The 15,311-nt window shown below is 58.6% G+C and overlaps 2 protein-coding genes across 4 annotated transcripts in view; one reads left to right on the top strand and one right to left on the bottom strand.

Annotated features, from left to right (window-relative positions):
* Positions 1-1,980, bottom strand: part of ZZEF1 (zinc finger ZZ-type and EF-hand domain containing 1) — a 100,994-nt gene extending 99,014 nt beyond the window's left edge. For both annotated transcript variants that reach the window (XM_059379830.1, XM_059379831.1), the window contains exon 1: positions 1,199-1,980. In XM_059379830.1, coding sequence (XP_059235813.1) covers positions 1,199-1,552 — 354 coding nt within the window. In that variant the 5' untranslated portion in view covers positions 1,553-1,980. The remainder of the gene's footprint in view (positions 1-1,198) is intronic.
* Positions 1,981-2,099: 119 nt separating this feature from the next.
* Positions 2,100-13,428, top strand: LOC132003925 (neuferricin). Of its 2 annotated transcripts, none has more exons than XM_059379833.1 (4): positions 2,100-2,361; positions 6,357-6,497; positions 8,895-9,081; positions 10,443-13,428. In XM_059379833.1, the coding sequence occupies exons 1-4, from the start codon at positions 2,124-2,126 to the stop codon at positions 10,657-10,659; spliced, it is 783 nt and encodes a 260-aa protein (XP_059235816.1). In that variant the 5' UTR covers positions 2,100-2,123; the 3' UTR covers positions 10,660-13,428. The 2 variants fall into 2 exon arrangements, with proteins under 2 accessions (XP_059235816.1, XP_059235817.1); XM_059379834.1 differs by lacking the exon at positions 2,100-2,361 and adding an exon at positions 5,910-5,997.
* Positions 13,429-15,311: the final 1,883 nt, after the last annotated feature.

Genomic DNA, 15,311 nt, shown 5'->3' with positions numbered 1-15,311 from the left:
TTCATTTTCTCTCAATACATGTAGAGCTAGAGACGAAAGTATTACACGGACTCTTGGAATTAAGAAAAAATACATATGGAGACCCTTCACTAACGAGTATGACCCCATTTTCAAGAACTGGGATGTCTTACCGGTATCTTTTTAAAAATATAAGAAACATACAAACCCTATTTATATGCAAAAAACATTCTTAAAATATTTTAAAAGCCTCTGTTTGTAAAGCGCACATCACTTTCTAATGGCATTACAAGCACCTTCAGTGCACCCTTCACGGACGCTGAAGACTCTACGTGGCTTACTCACTCCCACAAATTAAGCATCTATCTGCTGTAACACTGTGGAGTTAAAGAAATGGGTTCCCAAGAAGGAGGCGGTGGGACCTAAGACAAAGAAGCAAACAAACCAAGAGAGCAGAGTGCTAGGGCTTGGGCTGCCAACAAGTCAGTGGGAGACCCTGGAGCAGTTCTCTTTTCACTGTAAAATGAAAGGTACACATAATTCCTAACATCCCTTCTGAGAAAAGAATATTTTGTTTCCATATCAATTTGCTGCTCATGATGCAACAGAGATGATGCTAATGACTGTGCCCAAACCTCGGTCATTACAAGTCCTAGCAGGACGGGTGACACCTGCCCGTCAGCTTCAGGTTACACGGAGGTTTCCATGAGTCTAAAACACGGCTCCTGGACTACCCAGAAACAAGTGTGTACTTTGGAAATGGTAGTTTCGGGGTAGTGAGAATGGGTTTCAGAAGGCGAGCTCTCCAGGCCCGGTTGTCCTGCTCCCACGCTCGCTGGGCGCCCACGCCTGATTCAGAGGGCGCTCTGGACAATCCTCCCGCCGGTACTACACAGTGGCTTCCACCGCCACTCCCTCGATCCCTAGGCCTCCGCCCCGGAGCCCGACAAGGAAGATCCCGCGGGCCGCCGGGGCCGCGTGGGGCAGCAGCACAAACGTCGGCACTGCAACGACCTGCGAAGACTCCAGGGCTTGTCGAGTTCCTCAAACCAAGGACGGCCCCGTCTAGGCTTTCCGCACCCCCAGGAGAGGGTAGAGACTCGCAGCCGTGTCCGGCGGAGTAGAGGACGCGAGCACCGCAAGCTCCAGTCCTCAGAGCCCGCGCACCTCGCGGGGTTCCGCCCCGCCCGTCGAGAGACACCGCCCCGCCCCCGCCCCGCCGTCGCCGGCCGGTCCTCACCTCCTCGAACTGCTCGCCCGAGCAGCCGGCGCCGCGAGCCTCCAGCAGCTCCCGGAACTGCTCCAGGGTGACGGACTCCTCGCCGCGGCCCAGCCGCTCCTCCAGCCAGCGCAGCAGCGCGCCGTGGTGCCTGGACACCAGAGACTCGCAGGGCGGAGCGGGCCGCAGCGCCGCCGCCGCCTCTCGCAGTCGAGCCGGCTCCAGCAGCGCAGCGGCGGGCGGCAGCGCCGGAGTCGCGGGGCCCGAGCCGGCGACCGTGCCCGAGTCGGCCGCCCAGCTCTGGTGCGGGCCCCAGCCCTCGCCCCCGGCGGCAGCCCCTTCGTCTTCACTGCTGTGACTCGGAGCGTTCCCCATGGAGTCTCCGTGTCGGGCGTCCGGCTGTGCCGCCGCCGCCGCCTCCCCGCCTCGACCTGTCAACCTCCGGCTGCACCCGGCGGGCGGGGACGGGGAGGGGACGACGGCGGCGGCGACTTCCGGCTTCCTCTCCGTCAAGCGAGGACTGGCGTCGCAAAGGCGCCGTCAGGCCGACTCAGGCAAATGCCGTAAGACAGCGAGGGAGGAGGGCTGCGGCGGCGGGTGGGACCCCGAGTTCCCAGAGGGCCAGTCGGTCCTAACGTCTACGTCATCTGACCGCCACCTGTGCCGCCATCTTTGTTGGGGGCGGGAACCGGCGTGACCGGGCCTTCGCCGGTCGCAGACTCGGTGTCTCTCCACGTTCACTCCCTACGCTGAAAAAAATCGAAGCCAGGGAATGGACCCGGAGAGTGGTCTTTCTTCTAAGCAGGTGTCTCTTCAGTCCCCCCTTGTCCCCTGGGGGGCGCAGACGGGGGCGCGACGCCGTCGCGCCGGTGACGTCGGCCGGGAACGTCACGCCTGCGTCGCCGCTGTCTTGGCAGTGGTGGCGCGGAGGCCGTCTGCCGTGCGAATGCTGCGGCGCGGCGGGCGTGGGCTCCTGCTAGGCCTGGCCGCGGCCGCGGTGGCCCGGTGGCTGGGCTGGTGGAGCGGCCGCGCTGGCCTTCGCCTCTTCGTCCCCGAGGAGCTGGCCCGCTACCGCGGCGGCCCCGGGGACCCGGGCCTCTACCTGGCGTTGCTGGGCCGCGTCTACGATGTGTCCTCCGGCCGGAGGCATTACGAGCCTGGGGCCCACTATAGCGGCTTCGCAGGTACCAGCGGGCCGGCCCTCGGGCTGAGAGGGGCCCCGCTCCGCGCCTCGGGCCCTCCGGGGTCTCGCCAGCCCGGCGCGCCTCGCCCCACCCTGCTTTTCCCGAGCGCCCTCCGCGACGTCGGCTGGAGAGACGGGCCTCCCCGCCTGCCGCTGGGGCCGCCCCGCGGGGCTCGGGCGCCGCCGGGAAGGACGCCGCGTCCCCGCCCTCCGAAGCCTGCTCCCGACCCCAGTCGTCTCTCGAGGATGTGCCTGTCCCAAGTCACCTTCCTTTAGCGCTCCCCAGGTCTCCCCAAAAACCGGTGCCCTGGGTGGGACTCGCCCTTGCTTTAAGACGGACGCTCTCGTGTCCGCTGGAGATGCTGAGGCCCGAGCCAGAGAGGGGCTGGTCGCCCCTGCAGGCGCTCAGATCCGGGAAGCTGCGCGCGTGGCAGGCCCGGAGCGCTGGTCGGTGGAAGGTCTCCTGTCCGTGTCCTCCCGCCGCGGGCGTCCGACCTGATTCGCTGATAAGCTCTGGACCAGGACCACCAGCCGGGGTGGGGGTTGGTGTTGGGACGCTGCCTCTGTCCCCTAAATACGAGGCACCACCTGGCTCCAGGGAGAATTTGGACAGAGAAGGAATTCGGGTCAGCCCATGCTGCCAGGCTCCTCATACGGCCCAGCAAGGAAGGAACTGACCCCAGGGCACACTGATCTAGCAGGGAGCTGGGCCTGGGGTCAGGGCTCGCTCCCCGTCAGGGCCAGTTGCAGCTGTGTGGCAGGGTGCACAAGCGGGAGCGGGAGCCCTTTCATTCCCGGGGTCACTGCTCTTTGCGCCACGCTCTAGTGTCTGCCAAGTTTGTCTGTGCCCGTCATTCACTCAACATCCACGTCCTGACCCCGCCACCACCCGTCTTTGGCCAGGTGCTAAGGGTCCAGAAGACCATGCTCCCACCACCCGCACAGCCCAGCAGGGAGGCAGAGAGGTGCATTCCAGCTGCCGGTGTCTGGATCATGGTCTGTTAAGGTGTAATTCACACAACGTAGAACCCACCCTTTTAAAGCATATAATTCTGGACGTCTCCATGTAGTCAGAAGGTTGTGCAAACATCAGCCCCATCTAATTCCACGAGTTTCTGTCACCCCTGAAAGAAACCCTGTATCCATCACCAGTCACTGTCCACTCCCTCTGACCCCTGCCCCGACCCCCAGCCCCTGGCAACGACTGTCTGCTTCCCTCTGTTGTGATGATCTGTCTGTTTGGAGAATCACACACATGTCTGGCTTCCTGAGCTTAGCGGCGTTTGCAAAGTTCATCGGGGCTGTATAGTCACCGGTCGGTCCTGCGTTCCGCTTTATGGCCAGGTCATGTTCCATTGTATGCGTGCGTATGCCACGTTTTGTATATTTCATCACCATTTGCTGGACATCTGAGCTATTTCCATTTTTCGCCTGCTACGAAAACTCTGCTGTGAACATGTGTGCACATTTCTGTTTGGACGCCTGTTTTCAGTTTTCATGTAGCAACTCTTGGGTTTCACTTTTTGAGACACTGCCGAATTATTACCTAATGTGGCTGTACTCCCACCATCAGTGTAGTAGAGTTTCAGTGTCTCCACATTCTTGCCAAACTGTCTTCGATTATATCATTTAATGGGTTTGGTGTAGTAGCCCATTGTGGTTTTGATTACTTGCGTTTCCCTTATAGCTGTGAGCTGTGACCTGGAGCATCTTTTGATGTGCTTGTTGACCATCTGTGTGTCTTCCTTGAAGAGATATCTGTTCAAATCCTTTTCCACTTTTTCGCTGGGTTGTCTTTTTATTATTGAGCTGTGAGAGTTCTTTATATACTCTGGATACTGACCTTGACCAGATCCCTGGTTTGTGAATATTTTCTTCCCTGCTGTAGGTTATCTTTTCCCTTTCTTTATAGTGTGCTTTAATGCACAAAATTTTAAAATTTTGGTCGAGTTTATTTTTTTTCTTTGTTAGCTTGTGTTTTTGGTGTCCTAGCTAAGAAACCGTCACCGAACCAAAGGGCACACACATTTACACTTGTGTTTTCTAATAAGGGTTTTACCGGTTGAGCTCATACATTCATGTCATTAATCTGTTTGAGTTAATTTTATATATGTTGTGAGGTGGGGGTCTGTTTTCATTCTCTGCATGTCGCTGCCCAGTTCTCCAAGCACCATTGGTTGGAAACACTATTCTTTGCCCATTTGAATTATTGAAAGTAATTAGTGAGAATGGACATACTGAAGACTGGCTGTCAGTGCATGGGTTTCATTCAGCCGGTCCTCACTGACAATTACTAAAGAGGAAGCACCGCCGGACACCGGGGAATCAGTCCTGTGTCAGTGTGTGCTCTGCCGTGATAAAACTTGCAGACCAGTAGAAAAGGCCGACTGTGCATAGTTATGACATCAATAGCCAATGAAGTATTTTTGTGACAGGTGTTACGAGGAAGAAATACTTCTGTTACGGGAGGCACTAACGTAAGAGTGGAGGAGGGAGAGGAAGAGGAGCACAGCGTGTGGTTAATATTATCACTGACCCATTTATCCAGCTGTCAGGGAATATCTTTTTTATCAGATATGTAAATCTGAGTAAGCACATAAAAGATTTTCCTAACTGTAAAAAATACATATTGTTAATGAAAATACAGATTTTAGATACATTTTTTTTTTCCAGCCCAAAAGAATTGGCTAGCATTTCTGCTGTGATCATTCAGATCAGGTCTGATCTGACCTTGGCAGGACCTCACTATAAGCCCTGTGCCGCCACTGGCCACACACCCATCTGTCCAGTGCTTGCTGAGTCACAAAGCCAGTATTAGCTCTTGGCTATTGGCCGTAAATGGCTGTCATCATTGTTGGCTCTAGACACCATCATTATAAGAGTTCTCCTTGCTGCGTAGTGTTTCAAGGGCCCCATTTCTATAGGAAATATTGAGATGCTCAGACATTTTGAAATGGGAACAATTTGGAACTTCTGATTGGACTCAGCGCTCCATTCTATCAAGTGACCCTGGGTTTCAGCTCAGTAGGGAAGCTCAAGGCACACCAGATAGCACATAGACATTTTTCAGGTGACACTCTCTCCCCCTTGACATGGCAAGGCAAGGCTGCTGGCCAGTGCTGTAGGGCCCTGAGTAGCCCGCTGAGGGATCTGGACATCATTCCAGCGCCAGAGGAAGGCACTGAGGATTTTTCAGCAAGAGAATGACATCAGTTCATGTTTAAAATACCAATCTCCACGTTGTATGGAGAGAGCGTACGGAGAGCCACTAGGGTTTACTGTAGTAGTTTGGATGAGGGACAGTGGCGGGCTGGGCCTGCTTCGTGGCAGATGCGGAAAGGCAGACTGATGTGGCTACTTAGGAACCTGAAGGACTCGGGGACTGCTGGGATCTGAGGGCTAAAGGAGGTGTCCCTGTCGCAGACTGCATTTCTGAACTGAGTATCTGGTTGATAGTTCCTGAGCTATGAAATTCTAAGAGACATGCAGGTTTCCTGGGGTTGGGGTGCTGATTAGTGGAGGGTGAACATCCCGTTTGTGGAACATCTAGGTGATGTTGAATAGATGATGGGACATACCACTCTGGAGCTCAGAAGTCTGAACCGAAGATACCAACCTGGCGACCGCAGGCCTAGAGGTGGTTTTGGAACAGGAGATTGTTGTTGGGGGGGGGGGCACAGTTAGAGCAGGGGAGGTGGGCAAGAATCGAGCCCGAAAGCTGTAGAAGACATGCCCACGAGGGAGGGGGAGGCCAGGAGCGTTGTGTCGTGGAAGCGGGCATGATCAGCTGTGCCAAGCACTGCTGAGTGGCCACGACGCCGGGGGTAAGCACCACAGCATGTTGCAGATCCAGGAGCATCTGCGCCAGCAAGGGGGGTAGCTGTTTTTGGAGATTGGGAGTACGGGCTCCCACATGTTTCTCAGAAAATGGGCTCTTGAGTTGGTATGGTGCCTGTGACCAACAGGGTCATCTGTTTGGAAACCTGTCACCTGCAGGCCGAGACGCATCCAGGGCGTTTGTGACTGGGGACTACTCCGAAGCGGGCCTGGTGGACGACGTAGCTGACTTGTCGTTTTCGGAGGTGCTGACCCTTCAAAATTGGCTTTCATTCTACGAGAAGAATTACAAATTCGTTGGTAGGTAATCCCACGGGTCATTTCCATAGATTCCATTCAGTTGTCCCACAGGTGTTTTTGTTTTTGTTTTTGTTTTTGTTTTTTAAGGATTGTATTTATTTGACAGAGAGACACAGCCAGAGAGGGAACACAAGCAGGGGAGTAGGAGAGGAGGAAGTAGGCTCCCGTGGAGCAGGGAGCCTGATACGGGCTCGATCCCAGGACCTTGGGATCATGACCTGAGACAAAGGAAGATGTTCAACGAATGACTGAGCCACCCAGGTGCCCGGTTTTGCAGTTTTTTAAAAGACTTAGAGTTCTTTGGAGATTGGACCAAGGTTTAAAACCCACACAATACCCATGGCATTTTCCCCTTAAACTCTGGTTGTTAGTGTGGCCGTGAGTCTACACTAGGCAGTGTCCGGGACACTTGTTTCCCTCCCTCGTGATTTTGGGAGAAGATGGCCCGGCTGTTTGCTTTGGCCTCTGTGGCACCCAGGCCAGGGGTTGCCTGCAGCATCTCAGACAAGCAGCTCCAGGAGCCTGGCTGGGTCCCAGGCATCGGGCTTCCGCACCCAGTCAGGAAGGCTTGAAGCCTACATTTGTGGGTGGTTTTGATAAACACTGTTTTATTTAGCCCTGTCAGGAGCCCAGCCTTAAGTCTGTGTCCATTCTGAAGGAGCGGCCTCCCAAACATTCGTTGAACCAGTTGTGCCCAGCACTACGTGGGTCACCAGCAAGGAGTAAGCAGGGACAGGGTCACGTTCCAAACAGACACCTCACAGTGTCCTAAAGACATGGTAGAGTCTAAACACTAGAGTGCTTTGTCAACACCTAAAATCGGGCTGTTGGGTCCTCTTCCTCTCTGGAGCCCAGGTGGTCGCGGCTGACTTCCTGGGCATCGTCAGTGCCCCTCACCAGCCCCGCGGTCTCAGTGGGACATGCTCTTCCTTCTCCCCCTAATGCCTCTGACGGCTGCTGTGTCTTGACCACCTGGGTTCCATTTCTGAGAACCTTGGCCTTTGTACAGCTACTCTGCTCCCTCCACATCCAGCTGCCCAGAACCTCCACGGTCCTCTGTGTGTCCAGTCCCCCAGCGCACACACTCGGTTGGCTCCTGTCCTCCCGGCCTGCACACCCCCTTCTGTGTTTCCAGCCGACTATCCCAGGTCATTTCTGGAGCCACAGCCACGTGCGCACTGGAGGGACTGGGCACTCTGGGGACCTCCAGGAGGCTGGCTTCTCCCTTTTCCCCGGGAGGTTGCTTGAAATACTGCCAGGTTAATAAGGAAAGGGACTCCTAACACAGAGAATAAGAATACAGCCCTGAGAGTGGGCACAGGCGGCCCGACCAGGCAGGTCTTCCTGGCGTTTGGGGAGCTCTGCCGTGGTTGGTCAGGGTTAGCATGCGTGCAGGCAGGTGGCCAGGGGAGGGCTGTGGACCGGGGTCAGCGTGCACTTGAATGCCTGCCATGGATGATCGATGGGGACCGGACCCGGGAGGAGCTGAGTGCGGGTCCTACAGTTGTGGGCTTGTTCTGCAGGAGGCAGGTGGGGGCAGGATTGCACGGGCCTGGAAGAGCCCCGTCGGGGGAGGGGGCTTACTACCCGCGCACACGATGGTGAGGACAGGAGGGCTACTCGGCAGCCGGAACCCAGCCTCAGGCACATGGGAGGCAGATGAGTCTCTGTGTTCTGGATACGGTGTTGGTTGGGAGCCCTTGCCAGTGGTTGACCCCGTTCTCAGGACATGGCTTCTCCAGCTCTTTCTCTGTTGCCTCTAGGACTCCTGCCTCTCTGTGGGTCTCATGGCTAAAACCTAGCATGACCGTTTTGTCGCCAGGCACATACAGATCCTCCGGGGAGGAGGTTTCTGCTAGACCGATTCGGGCTACAGGCTGGGGCTAGCGCCCTGATCCCCCCTGTGTGGCTTAACAAGTGTGGAACACGAGTGCTCTGCACTGGGCTATTTTGAACGCTGGGGCCTTGCTGGGGGTGGGGAATAGACTCGTGAACAAGTAAACCGGCCACACAATTCCAGATAGGGCTGTGTGTAAGTAAAACGGACTGAGTAGTGTTGTGGGGGTGCTTTGTGGCCCCTTTAGAGCAGAGCCCTGGACGCAAGGAGCCGGTCCCTTGTGTGTCAATGCAACATGTCTCGCGTGCTTCCAGCACCGTGGAGCACTGAGGAAGGAGTCACGTGCGGCTCTGCCCCCCAGGGAAAGCGCCATCTGCACATGGGAAGGGTTGGCGGCCCCCATGTGGGGGAGCCTGCACCTGGAGGCCCACCTCTGCAGGGTCTTGTCAGACATCGAGGGTTCTCAGTCTGGAGCCCGAAACCCTGGGAGCTTGGGCCTCACCATGGGGGTGAGGTGCTGTGTCCCTCCCTCCGTGACCCAGGCTCTCCCATCCCTACAGGAAGGGTGACAGGAAAGTTCTATGGAGAGGATGGCCTCCCCACCCCCGCACTGAGCCACGTGGAGGCCATGATCTCCCGAGGCACAGAGGCGAGCCGGCGGGCGCTGGAGGAGAAGCAGACGTTCCCACCGTGCAACGCCGAGTGGAGCTCCAGGAGGGGTGGCCGGCTCTGGTGCTCCCCTGAGAGGTATGCAGGCATCTGTGCGGCTTGTCCTATCCGGCTCGGTGATGCCATAGCCCAGCTGCCCACCCAGGTGGGCTCTTCCAGAGCACAGGTGCTCTGGGGAGCGGGTCTTAACAGTGCCTCGGTGTCTAAGGCTTCTGGGGTCCCTGACAACCAGGAGAGGTTGGGGGGGAACCCGGGTGTGTGTGTGGTTTGCTTGAACTGCCCAGAGACCCGGCCTGGGGATGAGAAGGTCCAAGTAGAGCAGCTCACTTTGGCCTGGTGACCCATCCAAGGCCTCTTGTCACTCCTGGTCCACACAGATCGGGGCTGCCTGCGGCACAAGGGGACAAGGAGGCAGAGCTGGCCTTGGCTCGATGCCCCGAGCCATGTTCTGGAAACACGGCAACTGCCGAGTGTCTCCGAGAAGCCCTTTCCCGCAGAGATCTGCGAGTGGAGCTCAGTTAGGGAAGATGCCCCAGGGATTAGTCCAGGCTTGTTGGGGAGCTGAAGGAGTAACCAGTGTTTTCTGCCCGAATCATCAAGCCCTTTGGGCCCCTTAACTTTGGTGCAGAAGAAGGGCCCCGGCCCCCTGGCCCACACAGCAAGCTTGAAGGGCCTCAAGTGCGAGCCCAGCGCTCCCCGAGAGGGGCCGGGGAGCGCCTCCCTGAGGTGTAAGCTGTGCACATCCATGCGGAGCCCCCTTGCTCTCCTGGAGGTGGGTCCCTTGTGCGATAAGAACCAACAGCCGGAGCTGCCGGCTCTCCCCAGGCCAGGCCCTGGATCCGTCCTGCTTTCTCCACTCTAGCACAGGGAGCAGGCCCGAAGGGTCGGGAGGAAAGTTTCTCTCCGGTTCTGAAGAGACAGGGCCTGCTCTCCACAAAGGGGCTCAAGGAACCTGGCCTGCCCACCCGAGGGCCTGTCTGCCAGGCTCGGTGGCCCCCTCTGGCGTCACTGCCCTCCCTGTCCCAGTGAGCCCACCCTGTCCCTCTGCCTTAGCCCCGTCTGTTGTTTTACCTCCCTGCGGAAGCGGAAGCGACAAAGGAGGCCTGAGTTCAGACAGGGACTGGGTGTGGAGGGAGGGGGAGGGAGGGAGGGCGAGAGGCACTAGGGTGCCGCTCACAGGCCAGCGGGGGTGAGCCTTCCCCAGGTGTTAGCAGTGTGGGGCCTGAGAAGGCACAGGGCAGGGCCTGGGAGCGCCGGGACAGGGTGGCAGACTCTGCCCACGGCAGGGGACACTGGAAGAAGTCAGGAGAGACGGAAGGTCAGGGGACGCACACCGTAGACCCCCGCCTTGGGAAAATGCCAGGTGACCTCCCCCGCTCACCACCCCCAGAGACTCACGAGTTCCTTCTGCTAAGCCGTCATCTTTGTTCTGTCCTCAGTGGAGGTGTGAGCAGAGACTGGGTCGGGGTCCCCCGGAAGCTGTACAAGCCAGGAGCCAAGGAGCCCCACTGTGTGTGCGTGAGAACCACCGGACCCCCCAGCGGCCAGGCACCTGGCCTCCCTGCGTACACAAACCGTGGGGACTTAGACCACCCCGGCTTGGGCGAGTACACGGGCTGCCCACCCCTGGCCAGCAGCTGCTCCTTCCTGCCATGAGCCGGTGCCCTGGATGGTGGGGAGACACAGAGAACCCTGCCTGGGTCTGGACACTGACACTCCCGTGGCTGAGGCCAGAGCGCTCCAACCTGCCCAGTCTCGGTCAGCTTGTGACCCACTCACCGTCCTTCCTCGGACAGGCGTGCGCCCAGATCTGACCCACTCAAAACTATAGGGCCTGCCAGGCCCCCCCAGTCAGGGCCCCAGGGGCACCGGCCAAGGAGGGACAGCATCACTCCCCTGCACCTCAGAGACGGGCAGACGTGTCCAGAGAAGCCCCGGGTCCCCCCGGCTAATCCGAGCCCCAACCTTGCCTCCACCCTGAGCCGAGCCACGTCTAGTTGGAGACGTGGGCAAAACGGGGCAGGCGGATCCGGACACCCCCGAGTGGGTCTGAAGCAATGATGATCTTTCTCTTAAACATTCAGAATTAGGTGGGGGAAGCCTGCTTTTTGACAAGAAAGTGGCTTCAGCGCCGCACTGCCACTCCCCTCCAGGGCCGGCCATCACCCCTATGCTGAGCAGCTGACCAGAGGAGCTTCTTCCTAGGGACCTGCCTGCACCCCCAACCCCTCCTACCTTGCCGCTCTCCCCCCACCCGCCATGCGCCAAACGCTTGCTTCCCTCCCAAAGGAAATGCTTCTCCAACTCTGATGCACCTCCGGCCACCGCTGAACCTATGAGCTCTAGCATGTGCTCTCAGCCCCCGCCCTGGAATGGCAGGCTGGATTCTGCCTTCCTCACCCCTCGGCCATGCCGGTCCCGGGCTGGCCAAGCTTGAGGACCTCCGAGAAACCCTCCCTTGGCTCTTGCCTGATCCTTTTCCTCCCCCAGATGCCCTCTGGGCCCATGAGCGCACCCCCTGACCCCACGTTTCTAGAATTTGGTCTCCTGGTGATGTCTCCGTGGCCGTATACCCCTTGTCACACCACGTGACGACCCCAGGAGCCTCCCCAGCTCCCAGCTGTCCTTTCTTACCTAGATGCAGCGAGCGTCCGTGTCTTGCCTCCCACACTGCTCTCTGCACTGCTGAGAGCAGTCACCCTGGACGGCTGGGGCGTCCCCCCACACACACCTTCAGTGACCTCCCACCATCTGTGCACCCTGGCCTGCCAGCTGGGTTTTGTGTCTATGGCAGTCTTGTTCTGAGATGACATCCTGAGTTGTGCAGCAACTCTCCCTGCACAAGGACCGAGGGCTCCCCAGCCTGGTGTCCTGAATCCCCGGTACACAGCCAGGGGTAAGTGCACAGATGGGCAGCACCGAGCAGTGGAGCAGGGCCTCGTGTTCCAGGTTCTTGCCCCATCTCAGTGCTATGTGTGTCCTTCCATGCCGCTCCGTCCCTGCAGGCACCTGGGTGCCATGGGGGGGTGGGGGCCAGGGGCGGATCACCTCGTGGAGGGTACAGTGGGCAGCGGGAGACCCGCTAGAGCCCCAGAGGCCATCCTCAGGGAGGGAACAAGGGCCAGTGTGGGGGCTGGCCCAGAGAAGTGCAGACTCTTCCAAAACAAACAAACACCGCCGTCATCCCAGCCAAGTGCAGCCACGGAGGGCCCCAGGCACCTGCTGCCCCAGCTGCAGGCGGCTCACTTCCTCTTCGCCACCGCCAGGGACTCAACCTTGAAGCGCTCCTCCTGTGCAGCTGCGGGCTCGGGCTTGCTGCGATGAAGCTCTTGCTTCCTGGGGCAGCCGCAGCAGAGCTGAGCGGTTCCCCCACGTCTACATCCCGCCCTCTGGGGCAGGGTTGCGCCCCCCCCCCCCCCGAGGGAACCATTCCAGACCACTGTCCACCCCCGACTTGTTTAGCTCTGGGACCTGGAAGGCCCCACACACAGGCTGGACCCTGTCTGTCCCAAAACCCATTGTGCCTCTCAGAGCAAGATGAAGCAAACCCTCACCCCCACCAGAGCCTCCGTCAGCTCCCAGTGGAGGGGACCGTGTGTCCTTGCATCAGAGGAGGGCACACCACCGATTTCTGATGACCTCCTTCGGGGGGACTGTGAGCCAAGAAGGACTGTGGTCACCACTTCCACTCCACAGATGCAGGCAGTAAAGACCCAGAGGTCAGGGAACTTGCCAGTACTATCAGTGCATCAGGAACAGTGGAACGGAGAGCCAGCGCTCTCCCCCGGCTAGGCAGCTCCAGGACCTATGCCGGCCCAGTTCTCGTGGGTTCACACACCTTCCGACTAGCCTTCCCCTCCAGGGCGGCTGTGAGGGTTACGTGGGCTCGTCCCCTGGAGGCGCTTAACTGTGCCTGTCAGCCATGAGAAAAGCCAGCAGAGAATGAGCTCCATCTCCACAACGGGTCTGAACCCCAGGGGGACAGGCTGTCAGATGGAAGACCAGGAGAGAGAATGTGTCAGCCCAGCACGCGTGAGGCCCAGGGAAGCGGCGAGAGTCGCAGGATCCGTTTAGGGGCTCCGTGAGCCCCTCAGCTCTGGTCTGCAAGTCCCCGAACTTCCCCAGTGTTTTCGGAATCGGCCCGCTAGAGCAGGGCCGGCAGAACCCTGCCTGGGGCCGGGACCGCGGGAGGGGTCGGAGTGGAAGCGTGGCTGCCCAGGCTGACAGGCACATCCAGGTGGCTGGTCGCTCACGCCTAGCACAGCTACTTTGGGGCCGTGGCCACCAATGTGTTTCTGAAAAGTCCTGGAAATTCCAACTTTCCTAAAGGGTGAGCTACTCAAGAAGTGGGTTCACATGTCAGGAGTCAAAATTCGTTTTTAATGCTTATTGGTATTTCTGCATTAAAAAGTGACTACAAATGTCTTGCTGAAGTTTCCACTTTTTTTTTTTTTGAAGTTTCCACTTTAAAGATTTTATTTATTTATTTGACAGAGAGAGATCACAAGTAGGTAGGCTGGCAGAGAGAGAGGAGGAAGCAGGCTCCCCGCTGAGCAGAGAGCCCGATGCAGGGCCCGATCCCAGGACCCTGAGATCATGACCTGAGCCAAAGGCAGCGGCTTAACCCACTGAGCCACCCAGGCGCTCCTGAAGTTTCCACTTTAAATGCACAATTTTACCTCATTTTATTGTAAGGAATGGTTACAGAAAATGCAGATATCAGTATCTGAAAAATACATTCCATGACACGGACTCCAAGGAACGCCACCAATCAGCGCCTTCCAAGGCCACCATCCTGCACAGAGCACCGCCCTGCGTGGCAGGAAGCCCAAGGGATCCCCCTGAATGCGTACCTCCTGCTCTTGCCCTGTAACCCCCCTTCCCTCCCATCGCACAGCTGTCATGGCAACAGCCAGCCAGATGCCTCTGCCACAGGAGGACCAGCCACAAAGCCCAGCGCATGCCAAGTCAGGTCTCCCCGCTACAAAGCCTGTCTGCCGAGTGCAACAGGTCAGCGCGGGGTTTGTGCCACCGAAGGGAGCACGCGCGGGCGGCGATCTTCCGGAGAACGTCTTTAAGGCTGTGTGACGATTTTGGGGGCTGCTTTAGTGTTCAGTTTGCATCTGGTCAAGCACTGGCTCCTCGCGATTGCTGCATTAAATGACGATGACAACGTGGCTTCCCAGGCCCTGCCCCCACGGAGAGGCCTGCATGAGGGGAGCAGTCCCTGTCCCAGAAGACCTTCGGTGCCTGTCAGGACCGTGTCCCACTGCCCTGCATGGTACCACTGTCGTCTGGGCGCCGAGTGCACCCCTCGGGTCTAAGCCTCACGCAGCCCCTCCTGAGGTGCGCCCCCCACTTTGTGCCTAAGGACCAGGCCAGCGCAGTCCCAGGCAGCGGGCCAGGCGGGGGCGCGTGCGGAGCAGTGGCTGACCCGCTGGGCCACTGGCCTCCACGCAGGCACGGCCACAGTGACTTGGGGCTGAGGTAGAGGGCCAGCGGGCGTAGGGACCCCACTGCCGGAGCGTGTGTGGCTGGGGGACACCGCGCAGGCCGCAGACCCCAGGCGCAGCACTCGTTCTGCCCCATCGTCCGCCCAGACACCGCCCCAGATCACCAGAACCGGAAAGTCCCAAGTGTAGGCACTTAAGTTGGGAGGCCAGTTCCTGCGCTGGGGGTTGCAGCCAGTTAAGTGAGGCCACGGGCGCACACGCGGGCCGAGGCAGAGGTCCCTGTGCAGTGGGCCTGGTGCCAGGCAGAAGGCCAGCAGAGCTGATGCAGTGCAGCACGCGGACGCGCACACGGACCTCGGGGCAACCGGTAGCTCTCTCAAGGGCTGCGAGTGAGATGCTGCCGCTAGCAGCTGGACTACGGGCCGAAGTGACATGGGGACAGCCCTGCAGTTGTAGAGCATGGCCAGTGCCAACAAGGGCAGGGACGCGGGAGCCCCACGGGCAGCTGCCACGGAACCTGCCATGTGCAGCCCAGCGAGCACCCCATGGTCCCCCTGCACAGACAAGGACACAGCGAAGCCATGCGGAACTCCCAAAACGCTTGCCCACTCCGGGGCCGCCCAGCACTCTGCCATCCCCGGACCGGAACAAAGAGGAGCTGGCCTCAGCGTATTTTAGACAGGACTTGAGCACTTAAGTGCAATGAGAGGCAAGACAGCGACTAAAACTGGTAACAGCAGGGCAGGAGCGGGACGTCAGCCCAATCCCTGATGGGCTTCCCATCCTCCGCTCTCCACCCTGATGTGGAAAGAGCGAGCATAAAAGCACCCACTGCCTGGATTCACATCTGAAGCA

The sequence above is a fragment of the Mustela nigripes genome, chromosome 16, assembly GCF_022355385.1.
Source record: "Mustela nigripes isolate SB6536 chromosome 16, MUSNIG.SB6536, whole genome shotgun sequence".
In the NCBI taxonomy this organism is placed as follows: domain Eukaryota; kingdom Metazoa; phylum Chordata; class Mammalia; order Carnivora; family Mustelidae; genus Mustela; species Mustela nigripes.
The sequence above is the reverse complement of the archived record's forward strand: the minus strand, read 5'-3'. Positions and strand labels throughout refer to the sequence as shown.